General features: G+C 45.6%; 1 protein-coding gene across 1 annotated transcript; it reads right to left on the bottom strand.

The window, feature by feature from the left end:
- Positions 1–11,128: 11,128 nt before the first annotated feature.
- On the bottom strand, positions 11,129–12,695 carry LOC119363713. The gene is made up of 2 exons (XM_037629083.1): positions 12,315–12,695; positions 11,129–12,244 (listed from the first exon to the last, which is right to left on the bottom strand). The coding sequence occupies exons 1-2, from the start codon at positions 12,472–12,474 to the stop codon at positions 11,847–11,849; spliced, it is 558 nt and encodes a 185-aa protein (XP_037484980.1). The 5' UTR covers positions 12,475–12,695; the 3' UTR covers positions 11,129–11,846.
- Between the last annotated feature and the right edge of the window lie 3,026 nt (positions 12,696–15,721).

Below are 15,721 nucleotides of genomic sequence, written 5' to 3'. Positions count from 1 at the left end.
GAGTTAATCTTCCAGATAAGATAGTGATTGACAGAGTTCTCTAGTCACCATCACCAAGTTACTAGAACTTCGTGATGAACTATAGTATGCAAGGGATGACGAAAACGACTCCCGAGCTCTTCGTGATGTTGAAATCAACGAAGGTAGAAATCAAGAAAGAGCATCAAGTGTTGATGATTGACAAGACCACTAGTTTCAAAGAAAGGGCAAAGGGAAAGAAAGGAAACTTCAAATAGAATGGCAAGCAAGTTGTCTCTCCAGCGAAGAAGCCCAAAGCTGGACCAAAGCCTAAAACTGAGTGCTTACACTGCAAAGGAAATGGTCACTGGAAGCGGAAATCTCCTGAATATTTGATGGATAAGAAGGATGGCAAAGTGAACAAGAGTATATTTGATATACATGTTAATGATGTGTGCCTTACTAGTGTTTATAGTAGCCCCTGAGTATTTGATACTTGTTCGGTTGCTAAGATTAGTAACTCGAAACAGGAGTTATAGAATAAACAGAGACTAGTTGAGGGGAAAGTGACGATAAGTGTTGGAAGTAGTTCCAAGATTGATATGATCATCATCACACACTCCCTATAGTCCTCGATAATATTGTAGCGGTGCTTAGACGAAGCCCTGCGATGGTAGAACATCAAGATCGTCACCACCCCGTCGTGCTGACGGAACTCTTCCCCGACATTCTGCTGGATCGGAGTCCGGGGATCGTCATCGAGCTGAACGTGTGCTAGAACTCGGAGGTGCCGTAGTTTCGATGCTTGATCGGTCGGGCCGTGAAGACGTACGACTACATCAACCTCGTTGTTCTAACGCGTCCGCTTTCGGTCTACGAGGGTACGTGGACAACACTCTCCCCTCTCATTGCTATGCATCACCATGATCTTGTGTGTGCGTAGGAATTTTTTTGAAATTACTACGTTCCCCAACCGTCATGCCACCAAGATGATGTGGTACAAAAATTGGCTTGCTTGGCGAAAGTTTGGACACACACCCCTCACAAATCAGAGCAACTCACTAGAAGACTCGTGGTTCCAAGAGGGAACAATGCATGTTTGCTGACGAACGGCGGATAGCTTCCTCTTACGGCCTTCAAAATTTTTCTACGTGTAATGTGCGCTGATACTAACTTTCATGTGAAAATTTGGAAAATTTCAGGGGTCATTTGACCTTTTAAAGTGACTTAAGTGATTTCCTAGCCATTTAATGACCGTACCTAATTCAAATTTGAATTAGATGTACATGCAATAGCTAACCATAACGGTTTGAAAAATCATATTTGTGTACTTGTGTGCGAGTTAATTCCATGTGTAGTAAATTAGAAGGAATTTTCAAACATATTGGTCTTATGGCAGACACATGCATGTACATGCATGGAGTGCCATGGCATTGTTATTCCAAAAAAATAAAAAATGATTAGAAAAACATGAAACCTTGCTTGATGTAATGTCATGCCACCAAGATGATGTGGTACAAAAATTGGCTTGCTTGACGAAAGTTTGGACACACACCCCTCACAAATTGGAGCAACTCACTAGAAGGCTCGTGGTTCCAAGAGGGAACAATGCATGTTTGATGAAGAACGGCGGATAGCTTCCTCTTACGGCCTTCAAAAAATTTCTATGTGTAATGTGCACTGATACTAACTGTCATGTGAAAATTTGGAAAATTTCAGGGGTCATTTGACCTTTTAAAGAGGTTTAAGTGATTTCCTAGCCATTTAATGACCATACATAATTCAAATTTGAACTAGATGTACATTCAACGGCTAACCATAACGGTTTGAAAAATCATATTTGTGTACTTCTGTGCGAGTTAATTCCATGTGCTAGTAAATTAGAAGGAATTTTCAAACATATTGGTCTCACGGCATGGAGACATGCATGTACATGCATGGAGTGCCATGGCATTGTTATTCCAAAAAATTAAAAAAATGATCAGAAAAACATAAAACCTTGCTTGATGTAATGTCATGCCACCAAGATGATGTGGTACAAAAATTTGCTTGCTTGATAAAAGTTTGGACACGCACCCCTCACAAACCGGAGCAACTCACTACAAGGCTCGTGGTTCCGAGAGGGAACAATGCATGTTTGATGACGAACGGCAGATAACTTCCTCTTACGGCATTCAAATTTTTTCTACGTGTAATGTGCACTGATACTAACTGTCATGTGAAAATTTGGAAATTTCAGGGGTCATTTCCCCTTTTGAAGACATTTAAGTGATTTCCTAGTCATTTAATGGCCGTAATTCAAATTTGAACTACATCTACGTGCAACGGTTAACCATAACGGTTTGAAAAATCATATTTGTGTACTTGTGTGCGAGTTCAAAAATCATCAGATGATGTAAATATCTGGTGTTCAAAAAATAAAATCTAAAATCTGGCAAGACAACCGGCCCCACACGATTAGCACTTTATTTCGCGCCTCGATTTTTGGAAGGTGGGTGGCGGGCTTTATTAATCAGACACGGCTCTGCATTGGGAACTGTCAGCTATTATGTTCACACATGGATTTTGCTGCGGGAATCGTGTGTAATTCACACTCTAGTACTCGTAAATTCCAGCGATCGGCGCGTGTACTGTTCCCGACGATCTAGATTTCGGTCGCCAATAAATAATACCTTGCTTACGTCGTCCTGCCTACATTCTCATCTAGATCCTCCCCTTGCACGCCCTTTCTCTCTCTATCTCAAATCTCTGACATGGCACCGCCGGTTTGCCCACGCGCCGACGAGGAGTCGCCACCCCCTGAGGAGGATCGCTCAAAGAGCAGCGACGAGGACACCTACGCGTCGCCAGACAAGGTTGCGTCGGACCCCCCAACTTTGCATTGGTTTTGGGGCCAGTACGATCTTTGTCTCTGGAAGTCGATGCCACCGGCTGAGAAAGCTAGGCAAGTGGCTTTCAAGAAGGAGATGGCGGAGGAGGATGCCAGGTACCCGGCGGCCTGTGAAGCTCGTGATGCCGCCTGGAAAAAGGAGGCAGCTGAGCTTTGGGGGTGAGCGCGTCGTCGTGAGGAGGAGGTGTACGAAGATGGGTACTTCGCGAGGAAGGCCACAGGCGCTAGGCGCCTCGTCGCTGCATGGAGCTGGGCCGATAAGCTCCAGCGTGCCACCGACGAGGAGCTCCGGTGGGCGCCCAACAAAATGGCAAGATCGTTCGCGCGTGTCCGCTTGCAAGAGGTAGATCGGCACGTCAAGCACTACGAGGCAGAGGAGGCAGAGTACTGCCTCCGCTCTGGGAAGACGCCGCGCACCAGGAAGATGCTAGCGAGGGGCTGTCGGAATACTGGCCCCAGGAGGGATTATTAGTTTTAGTATTGTTCGTTTTCAATTTTATGCATTGTACCTAGTAGTTAACTATCATCAGGTATATGTGATGATATTATATATACTATGTGATGAACTAATGAACAATTAATATTATATATATTATGAATTCCATTTTCTACCTGTTTTTGTATACTAATTTGAATCTATCTGTTATCATCCACATATACAGAATGGAAAGCATATAAACACACATTGAAACAGAACATATAAGAACGGAAAACAGAGTACACACATTGAAATAGAGCAATAAACAGAGCAATAGTATGATTGCTGTGAATACATAGCTATCCACGTCGAAACGACTCAACAAAATAAAACACGTCCATGAGACCATGACCAGCAGCCCTTGCCTACGGTAGCTCTTGGCTCTGCCTAAACTCGTGCAGGCGTTCGTCCAAGCGGTCGACACGCTCGTGGTACATCTGGAGCGCGATCTCGAGCTCCAAGTTGGCTATTTCATCGAAGATCGGCACCTCGAGGACGCGACGACCATGACCTCTACTGCGCCCAGGTAGACACCTAGGCCAAGGAGGCGGTCGAGCCTACCGACCAACGTGTTGGCATCGAGCAGGCCGCGGACAAGGCGAACGGCGCGACCCATCCAAACAGCCCGATGGGCATTCAGTGCAAGTACGGCGCGGCCGGCCTCTGGTGCAAGTAAGGCGCAGAGGACATGTGCCCACTCCTGGCGAGGAATGGGGGTACTGACGGGACGTGTACCCAGTTGCGATGCCCTGTCGACAGCAAGCAAGCACCGATGGATCCGCTCTTGCTATGCGGCGCGTTGCGCCTCTCGCTCTATGGTGCTTCAACGCTCTCGCCATGCGGCGAGCCGCAGCCTATCGGCGCAGACGCGCCTAGCTTGCTCTGCGGCGCGCCATCGATCATGTTGTGCGGCGAGCTGCAGCCTCTCGGCGTTGACATGCCTATCTTGATCCGCGGCGCTGAAGCGCCATGCACCAAAGGTCTGCTCAACCCTGGCTACGTGCATCATAGCATCGTCCATCGTGTTGCTGGGGAGCACCGCGGCCTCGACGGGACGTGGCGCCTTCTGGTTTTCCTCGTCGATGAGGTTGATGGCTGAGGCGGCACTTTGGTGCGTTGGCATGCTTGAAAAAGGTGGATGTGCTACAGGCTGCGCTTGTTGCCTCCGTGCATCGTGTCGCGCCTATGTTTATGTGCAATATCACTGGGTGGCGGGAAACAGGTGAGGAAATGGCGGGAAACGGTGGCGTGTTCATACAACGCCATCAATTAATGGAAACTTACAATATAAAGGAACATCGAGCTAGCACAAGAAGTAGATAATGATGAGATGAACACGAACCCCACTAGGGAACCCGTCGGTGATGAATTCATCAATCGCAAATTGTTGTACACTAGCAAATGTTTGCCACGGCTTATTCCATCACAAACAGGTCGAATGGATCAACTGTATGTCACATATACACATTGTCAAAAAGTAATGCGGTAGACCTTCTTTAACATGTGTTAAAAAATAAAATAAAAATAAAAAACAAGGACCTCGAGGTTAAATTAGCTGAGGAATGGGTCATTTTGGTCAATGTGACCCATCCTATCAGTTAATTTAACATCAACACAACTTCCCATCCAGTCACCCATCCCATGGTTGATCCAGCCTGAGCACACTTAACTTGAGAGTTCTCTTAGATGAGCTACTGGTGGAACAGCTAGTCCTTACTGATATAGGATGCCTCTTCGCATCCTTATGGTGTATCTGGATGACCGCCCGTCCCCCAATGGCCAATACATGTTGTGTAGATAGAGCATATCACATACGTCTTATTAGAAGCAATCGTCTGTGTTATTATCGGTCTTCGCACACATTTCTGATTACAGACCTGTTTGCCATGTATCACACACATCTTGTTATGTTGAACCATTTCTGTTCTCTTGTCTCAACGCAAACAGTTCATCCGAGTGAACCGCATGCCGTATATCGCACACACCTTCATCTGCCTGACTGTTTCTTTTGTGTTGCCTAACCACAAACAATTCATCCTAGTGAACCGTATGTTGTGTATCACACATGCCTTCATCTGGCTGCCCGTTTCTTTTGTTCCACCTCATCGCAAACAGTTAATTGAACTGAACCGTATGCCCTGAATCGCACACGCAACTAAAATCTGAACTGTGTTTGATGCATCCGTCATCGCAAACGTTTTGCACATTTTTGACGGTTCTCTGACACCATCGTTTGCGATTATTGCATCGCACACAGTTTCTCGAAGGGTCTCTGATCGTAGTGTCGCATTAGCAGCATTCTGCAGTAGTGGGAACAACGTATGCTGTTGTGCGGTTTGACCGATAAAGATCTTCGTAGAATATGTAGGAGCCAATATGAGCATCCAGGTTCCGCTATTTGTTATTGACCGAAGATGTGTCTCGGTCATGTCTACATAGTTCTTGAACCCATAGGGTCCGCACCCTTCCGTTCAATGACGATTTATACTATGAGTAATGTGTTTTTGATGACCGAAGTTTGTTCGGAGTCCCAGATGATATCATGGACATGACGAGGAGTCTCGATATGGTCGAGAGATAAGGATTGATATATTGGAAGGTGGTATTCGGACACCGAAAGGGTTCCGAAGTGTATCGGGTACAAACCGGAGTACCGGAAGGGTTACCGGAACCCCCAGGTGGAAGATATGGGCCATATGGGCCATGGAGGGAGGCTAACCAAAGCACAAGGGGCTGGTGCACCCCCCCCCCACACACACACAAGGGAGGAGTCTGAATCGGACTAGGGAAAGGGGGCACCACCCCCCTTTCCTTCTCCTACTCCCTCTCCTTCCCCCTTTCCACCTCCGTAAGAAGGAAAAAAGAGGGGGGGCGAATCCTACTAGGAGTGGAGTCCTAATAGGACTCCCCCCTCCCTTGGCGTGCCCCTAGTGGCCGGCCTCCTCCTCCCTCCTTTATATACGAGAGCAGGGGGCACCCAAAAGGCACAACATTGTCTTAGCCGTGTGCGGTGCCCCCCTCCATCGTTTAGTCCTTCGATAGTATCATCGTAGTGCTTAGGCAAAGCCCTGCGCGGATCACATCATCAACACTGTCATCACGCCACCGTGCTGACGAAACTCTCCCTCGACCCTCTGCTCGATCAAGAGTTTGAGGGACGTCATCGAGCTGAACGTGTGCTGAACTCGGAGGTGCCGTACGTTCGATACTTGGATTGGTTGGATCGTGAAGACGTTCGACTACATCAACCGTGTTAACTAACGCTTCCGCTTTTGGTCTACGAGGGTACGTGGACACACTCTCCCCCTCTCATTGCTATGCATCTCCTAGATAGATCTTGCGTGATCGTAGGATTTTTTTTGAAATTGCATGCTACGTTCCCCAATGGGATACTCACCACAATAGAAACACTCCTTAGGGAAGGCTTTAGGTGAAATCTATACCATGATACTCCAACGAAGAGATTGATGAATTCAAAATACCTCATTCTTGACAACATGTGAATTATGAAACACGAAGGGAACTTGTCAAGAATGACATAACCACCTCAAAAGATAAGATAGAAGGAATTGCATTTTGTAATGCAAGATGAAGAATGCTTGAACTCCTCCAACGAGAATCTTGAAGAACACTTTGAGAATGAATTAAATCCTTGATTAACCACCATGTATAGCCTCCATGAAGAACTCCGATGAAAAGAGAATGATAGAAAGAAAATAGAAGTTGAAAGAACAAGGTGAAGCCTTGCAATGATTTAGATGGAGCTTCGTGATGAGACATCTAAGAAAACTTGGAACTCTAGAAAAGAAAGGTGAGCAACTTGAATCGAGAATCGATACCACGAATGAACTCCAGAAAGAAATGAATCACCTCGAGGAAACAAGAATAAGATTTACTATATGTTTATCCTTCATGAACATAAATTGATGACAAGCAACGGATTTGTCATACTACTTATTATCGTTGAGAAGGATTAGGGAGAGATATAGCGCAAACTTGGAGAAGGTCTTCAGCGAACCACCGGTAGGATTTGGGAAAAACGAATGAATTGATATGAAAACAAAGGAAGAGGAATCTTGAACGAACCACCGTAAGAAGTTAAAAATGAACGAAGAATATATACCGAAACACCGAGTGGAATTAGAAAACAAACGAAGATACTTGAGTGACTTTAGATACAAGAGAATGAAGAGATGACCAGCTGACTATAGAATACTTGGACGGTGCACAGGTAAGATTTGGAGAATGAGAGGTGAAAGCTGATAATGAGTAATTCTGAGATGATGGGCTCCGGAGAATCAAACTGAAAATACTCTTGAATTGCTCTAGATGGGTGAAAAGAATTCTCACAATCGAAAACAATTATGAGACGATGGCATCAAGCTTGAATTACGCATCTTTGGAAGAACGGGTAAAGATTTAAGAGGAACTCTTCTTCGGTCTTCAAAGCTGAGAATGACGAGGAGGAACACCACCAAATTGTTGAGACACCAATGAGAAGATAAAAGGTTGAGCCAAAGATGAAGATAATTTAAAAGCGGTCTTAGAGAAGGCATAAGACTGATGGAGATCCATTCTTACGTCAAACTTTGAAAAGAATTTGAGAATAGCTCCGGAAAAATTAATTAGAAGAGTCAGGTAAGATCCTGAAAAAAGACATGTGGGTTAGGGCCCACTAAGAGAAACACCGCTGAACAAATTTAAAGAGAGATTGCACCAGTTGAATTAAATGGTTTGAATGATATAACAACCTCATAATAGCTTGAATTGATGCAGAGTGGAAACATGAATCTTCAGAGATATCTTCAGCACTCCGGAACAATTGAATAGCAAGCGGGGAATGATTATGAGGTGCACCGGCTTGGGAAAGCATTTGAAACGAGGAAAGAGATATGATTAACACTGAAAGCTTGAATTTAGTCCGTCAGAAAAGAAAGAGAATGAAGAATGGTAAACTTAAAGCTTCCTTAGCATCTTCATGAGAATCACCGGATAAGAACATCGAAGGAAAAGAATGAAGAGACTTCACATAAATAAAATGGATACTTGATTTGAGAATTTTGACTTCTTGAAGAAGGGTGGGAGGGTGGAAAAATGAAGACAACTTAGGACAGATGGAACGGACTATCCTCATGCTTCTCAACGGCGCCCATATGGAATGATCTTGAAGAGAAGTGCACCAATTGAATATGATTGACACGAAAATCTCGATGATCAAGAAGGATTAGTACTCCCATAGAAATATGAGAACACCGCTTAGAAAAAGGCTAAAATCAACCCTTGACTTCGAAGCAACTCGAATACCATAAATCAAAACAAAACAAAGGATCGAGCTTGCAGAATAAGCCAGAAACAAACATATGATAGAGATTTCGTCCGAAATTTTTGTGGTGGGGCCCACACGGGCTTGATCGTACAACACCATCTTGTACAAGGCAATGCACATGACATACGATGCGCCCCCGAGTCAGCATAGCCAAGGACTCTTTAAGACACAACAAGACTCCTGTAAAACTAACCATGGACAGTCGGACCACTAGACGTCGAACCCCAATCTCACATGATGCATCTATCGGAAAGATATCCTAGGTAACTACTTGAATTCCCACCTATGAACTCCCAAAACTTTCTGGTTATGCAATCTGGTGTTGAGGATACAGGGAGGCACAAATATCCCACACAATTAACAAATCCTACACTCCAACTGTATCCATTTGTCAACACATAACCAAGAAACCTCGGAAATTGTGTACCTCAGACCTTCAAACACACAACAATACTAGTCATGGAAGATCATCCGTGCTATCTCCTCCAGTAGTGGGGATAAGTCATGACACTATTTGACACAATGATAAGTATGGGAGTGTTTTGATGTCGGCGTCCTTTGGTATTCTGGACCTGAGACGATAACAACTATGACGAAAACACCTTGGAGCTCAACTCCCCGGGTCCAATCCATACAATCGAGAGGCACCAAGACAGAATTCCAGTCACATCGGTATCGCAACGATTCCAACAAGTCCTCACCAGAGCGACGAGGGGATGAGGAGTAAAAAAGAAATCTTACTCTCCGATATATACAGGTAGACTCAAAATAGTTTTTTTCTAAACTCAACAATGGCAGCGGTTCGATCAGTCAAGGGGCTCCTAAGGTCGGTAATGCTCTGATACCAACTTGTCGCACCCAAGATTCGATTCTATCCCAATCACGTGATGAATTCATGATTAAGGCACAATCACATTTCGAGCGCATAGCAAGGTGGATATCATTACAACATACCATGTACTGAATAGATGAGAGTACCAGATAAAGGCCTACACTCACCATAAGCTACAACATCAATACAACAATACATCAATACATAGAAATCATCATACAAAAGAGCAGGATCCAACTACGGATGAAAACAAATGAAAAATAAGAACGACCTCCCATTACCATGGGTATCAAGACTAGCAAAACTTAATGGGAATGAAATGGATAAATGGTGAGGTTAAAGCAGCACTAAGCATTAAATGATGGCTAACTTATGAGTACAAAACTAAGATGAGAAACTACGCAAACAATCGCAACTAGTAATGATCAAGAAGTGATCCTGAACTACTTACGTTCAAACATAACCCAACCGTGTTCTCATCCCGAACTTGCTCGAAAAAAGACAATCACGGTTACACACACAGTTGGTGTATTTTATTTTGGATCTGGAGTCAAGTTCTCTACAACCGGATATTAAAAACTCTCATCTGCCACATAACAGCAGGCACGGCTTTCAAAAGTTTAAACCCTATAGGACATTTCAACAATGGTAAAACAAAACCAGCAAGACCACCCGATGTGTCGACAAATCCCAATAAGAGTCGCACGTATCTCGTTCTCAGTGCATACCGGATGAGGCACACGTCGGGTTGGATGAGACCCTAGATGCCCAGGGGGCACCACACATCACTCGATTTGGACCAACACTCATGAGGAGCAATGGCCCGGGTTGTTGATTAAAAGTCCTCGGATGCTAGTCGATCCCTATGCAAGTTTTAGTTATTATTAGGCAAATAGTAAAACCAACGTTAGGACTTGCTGGAAGAGTTTTATTCAAAACGAACTGTCAAGTGGGCCCCATAAACCCCGACCGTGTTAAAAACAGAAAATCAAAGAAACATAACACTGGTATGACAAAAACTAGGACGGCAAAAGTGGAACAAAACACCAGGCAAAGGGTCGAGCCTTCCATCCTTTACTAGGTATATATGTGCATTAATTAAATAAGAGATATTATAATATCCCATGATATCCATGTCCCAAGATGGAACAACCTGCAACTAGCAACGCTATAAGAGGGGCTGAGCAAGCGGTAACATAGCCAAACAATGGTTCGCTATGATGGTGAAAAAGGTTAGAAGCTGTTTCATGGCATATTGGGAGGCTTGATAAACAAGTGGTAGGAAGCGCGACATAGCGATAGCATCAACACAACTAGTAGCAAAGATAGTAGTGGTATCTAGAGTAATGGTCATCTTGCCTAAGATCCCGATAGAAAGAAGACTGAATCCATGAAGTAGACGAACCAACGTAGTCAAACGGATCCTCAAAATCGCAACATTACATGAACTATCAAGAAGAAGCAACACCGGAAAGAAGCAAACAACTAAATAAACAACCATCGCATAAACATGGCATGATGCACAATCAACTATGATGCATGTCCGGTTTAAATATACATGGCATGTCAAAGTGCGACAAACAATACTACAAATTAAGTGGAGCTCAATATGCAACTTGTTTAGGTACTCAACAATACTAAATGTTGCATATTAACGAAACACCACATCCAAGTATTTAGTTCGCTCTTGTTTAGGTACTCAACAATACTAAACGTTGGTTAACATAGCAAGAAGTGAATCATAATTAAACTACCTATCTAGGCAAGTTTAAATGAGGGCGGAAACAACAAACAACGATTCCAGTAAATCACCACATGTCATTTCGCAATTTAATGCAAACATCATTTTTAAACATTTTAAATGGTGTTATCATGATGCAGATGACATATGAAAGTTATGCAATTTTATAAAAATGTTGACATGTGCATGTTATGAAGCATTTGATCATCATGTCAAAACAAAAGGGGTGCCACGACAACGACAACGAAAATGGTGCCACAACAACATTTCGATGCTCTGACAACTCGTCGAGATGTCAGTGCAAAAAAAAGTACGAATGTACGAAACATGCAAAAGATGGTGGGCTGGTCCCGATTACTGGGTTCCCACGGGTCGAAGGCATGGCAACGACAACTCAAACATGGTGCAAACACGAACATCTCATACAACACATATGTATTTGTTCGGCGTTGTCTCGGGTTTATACCTTCGAAGCGTGCAATTCGGGGCGGACGAGTTTGATGCAGTGCAGACGAAAGTAGTGCTACACGACATCGGTAGAGGTACTCATCGGTAGTCGTACACGTTCGGAGAGGAACATGGCATTTCGGTTTGTAGTTGTTCGGGCGGCGGTAGTGGTACTCATGTCAAAGAGAACTTGACGAATCCATGTTCTTCGGGGTCATCGTGTAGTCGTTCAGGTCGTAGTCGGACTTGGCATGATCCAAAACGAAGAAACGATGTTGGGGAGTGCCCTTCGACGAAGGAGGACCCGAAGGTGCTACCGGAGTCGTGGGCAGCGATGCACACAACAAACAAGAGGCTATAGGAGGTCAACGGCACGGGGCGGAGGCAGCGGCGCTCAATGCAGAGGAGGCTGACGCGAGAAGGGGCGGCCTCTGGCCAGCTCCCGTCGGATGCGGCGATGACGGGTGAGGGGAAGGCCGGGAACGGCGACCTCGACGTGGGGTTGCAGGATCTTACCGGCCCGAGGCCGAACGGCGGCTGTTGCTTGAGGAAAACGGTGCCCATGGCTGCACCTGGACAGAGAGAGAAGAGATGTGAGGAGGAAGGAGAAGGCAGGAGGAACGAGAGGACGGGCGCGGCTACCTGGTGGCGCGCTGGTCCAGTGCGGTGCGGCTACCCGCGAAGTGCGGCGAGGGCGAGGAATAGACGAGCGGAGGGAGCACGGGGCCTGCGGCAGAGGGGTGCTGGCGGCTGGAGGCGCGACGGCCGACGAGTTCAGAGGCGGAGGAAGCCGGCAAGACATGAGCGAGGTGGCGCGGCGAAGCTCTATGGGTGCGCGCGAGGAGGCACGAGGCAACAGCGACCATGGGCGCGGTTGCGGTTGCGGGCCCTTGCTGGTGACCGGCCGGCGACGGAGGGGAGGAAGCAGAGGTGGCCATGGCGGGGAGGCAAAGCAGCGACTCGGGGCTGGTGATGGGTATCGGGCGCTGAGTGTGTGGTGGCGGCGCTGAGGAAACGAACGGGAGGAGGAGGGAACGATGGGAGAGATGGGGATCGAGGCTAGGGTTAACAGGGCACCGGCTGGGCTGCGGATGGGCCTTAGAGGCCAGCCCAGTGGAGAGGGAAATGGCCAGAGGCCTGGCTGCTGGGCTATGCTCTCTCTCCCTCATATTTCTCCAAGAAATGACATGAAGAGAAAGAGAGTTTAGGAGTGTTGCTGACCATGGGGAAAATCTCTCTGGACCCTACAAAGTATGCTTGATCCAAGGAAAAAATACAATTGGCCCTATTTGCAAGGATTGATTTCAAACATATTTGAATTCCATTCGAATAAGTTTGAATTAGGACAAGGTTTTTGAAAGGTCCAAAAATGTTGAGAATTTAGGTTGAGCTCGAGAAAGTGACGAAAGAATTTATGGGCAAGTTTGAGATCAAGAATTTCGATAAAAAGGCATGAAATTAAATTGCACATGTGTTATGGTGAATTCCATATTAATGGAATATTTAATAGTAGCTCCCTAAAATATTGGGAAGATATTTTATATGTTATAAAGAGAAAACACCACGTGCATTTCCCTCAATTTAAATGGATAGAAGATCCATGCAAATTATTTAAGTGAGTTGCAAAATTAAATGACATGATGCAATGCAAAAAAAAATAGAGCAAGCAATAGAATTATCACGGCTATCACGAAAAACATGGAAGTCAACTGGAGCGTCGGTCTCTGGGTGTTACACTCTTTTCATAGTGGCAGTGATCGATGCTAGCATAGTGCCTTTTCAGTTCAGACACCGACTTCCCCTGTCAATGACAACGACGTACATCTTATGTCCTTTCGTAAATGAAAGCTGTCATTGTAAAAAAAATGAACATACCTTACGGGGTTTGTCGGCGGAGGATACGGAACCACATGCAGGTGCTGAGACCGTACTAACACCTGGCACTGTAGACTGCATTTAGCAAGTTCAGATACGTGTAGAAGTTGCTTCAGGGTTGGGGTTGAATGACATACGACAACATCATAAAACATAACATACTGTTTTTTTACAGCAAGAAGCCTTAGTTTAGCATCTACAGCCGGTGGTAAGCAGGACGGTCCACTGGTTGACTGCAGTGCGTGAATTGCATTAACTAAGTCAATAAACCACCATACAAAACGATGTCAAGAAAATGATAAAACAGAGTACATAATTCATCTACATAAACACAGATGTTGCAACATTTAATAGCTAAGCCATGGCTATCATAGGAAATTCAGACACGCCCTTTCCCTGTCGCTTCCCTTTCTTCCGCTTTCGCTTTCGCTTCTTCAACTTGCCATTTCCTCTGTCGGCATACCGGCCAAAAACGCAATATGGGTCGAGCATTATCTGTTCACTGCCGGAGTTGTTGGAGTCATCCTCGCCATCCTCCAAACCCTCCTCTCTGGAAGGAAGGCCGGCAAGCGAACGAACTGCTAGAGTTTGCTCGCGTGCCAGTGCACCTGCCATTCTCGCTTGGCGCTTCACAAAGATGCGCGCACGTAGGCATGGATAGTATTATCCTTCGGGACCTTGTTAGCAGCTACAACAAAGTTTGCCATGGCACGACTGTCGTTTGCTGAATGACCAATCTAAGGACCAATTAACTAATACAATTCAAAATTGGATGTGCCATAAAATTGGTCAATAAGCAACCTAGAGAGAGAACGATATGTACAACAGTGTGGATAACCCAAACAAACAGATGAATCTGCTAACTGCATGTGGGAATAAATCAAATAACACATGACATCACGTTCAAATACGAGCAAACTGCTTTGACAGATCTACATAACTGAACCAAACTGCAATTGGGGCTGTATCAAATCCAAACTATAATCACGGATTTTATTACTACTGGTCTGCGCGTTAGAAAATCCTAATACTATATTAAGTATTTACGGATCCAGACGTTTTGAACCAACACATTAATCTAGACTGTCCCACAAACCTAGGATTCAATCACTGATGCTGCATGCATAAATCAAATCTTGTAACCATCCACAAATGACAGATCCTACAGATTTGAAATCAATCAACGGTACAAATGTTGCCACGGGATTACTTACACGAGACGAAGGATCACTGGATCCTCCCTCAATGGTTTGCTGCCAACAGGTTGCTTTCCCCAATATTCGCACGAACTTGCCGCTCCAGTTCTTCCATGTACTGATCAACCATCGCCTTCCTTAGCTTATGAGCTATCGAGAAAAATCCTGCACGGCGGAGGCGCGTGCAGGTGGCGAGGCGGACACTAGCGAAGACGAGGACAAGCGACATCGGGGAAGAAGATGACAGGTGGCGGGGAAGAGGATGACGAGGGGCGGCGGGGAAGAAATGACGGATGGTTTCACCGAGGGTTGGGCGGCTAAACAGGACGCTTCAATGTCATGATGGACCCACACAGCAATCACACATCAATAGAGGGCCCAAGTGTCTGCCTTTTTAAGCACCTAGCAAGGTATTTTTAAATTTCGGTATAAACGCCTTGTTTAGGCGCCGCCGCGTGCACCTATGGCCCACAACGACCCAACCGCGCCCACCTAACATGCCGGATTATCTCCCTTACGTACCGCGCCGAATGGCCGAGCGTGTCGAGGGAGCACATCAGACTATCCGGTATGTTAGCCGGATGCAGCTACCACACCCAGTGGTACTTGGACATATCAAACAGTCTGACCCAGCGATAACATGGTCATGCTCACAAGTCCGTCTCATCCAGCCTGGTCGCGCCTTCGGGCTAGGCGCGCTTGACGGCTACCACGCTTGCGGCCGGTCGTTGTCGTCGGTCAATGGCGCCTCGGCGGGGGGCGCGATGACGTGCAAGTGTGACGTCTTGCAGTCGGGCGCGAACGTGGGGTCAAGCGACCAAATAAGTTTTTGGAAGGTCAATGGGCAAAATAAGGCTGCCCAGGGGTCATTTAGTAAAAGTTATATCCCAATTCCTGTCCAACAAGTTGACTCATTTCACCGCTGCTCCGAGCGTATAATCCTTAATTATCAACCACCGACGGCCGCAATTACCACCC

This window comes from Triticum dicoccoides, chromosome 2B (genome assembly GCF_002162155.2).
Source record: "Triticum dicoccoides isolate Atlit2015 ecotype Zavitan chromosome 2B, WEW_v2.0, whole genome shotgun sequence".
Classification (NCBI taxonomy): domain Eukaryota; kingdom Viridiplantae; phylum Streptophyta; class Magnoliopsida; order Poales; family Poaceae; genus Triticum; species Triticum dicoccoides.
This window is presented reverse-complemented; position numbering and strand designations above follow the sequence as displayed.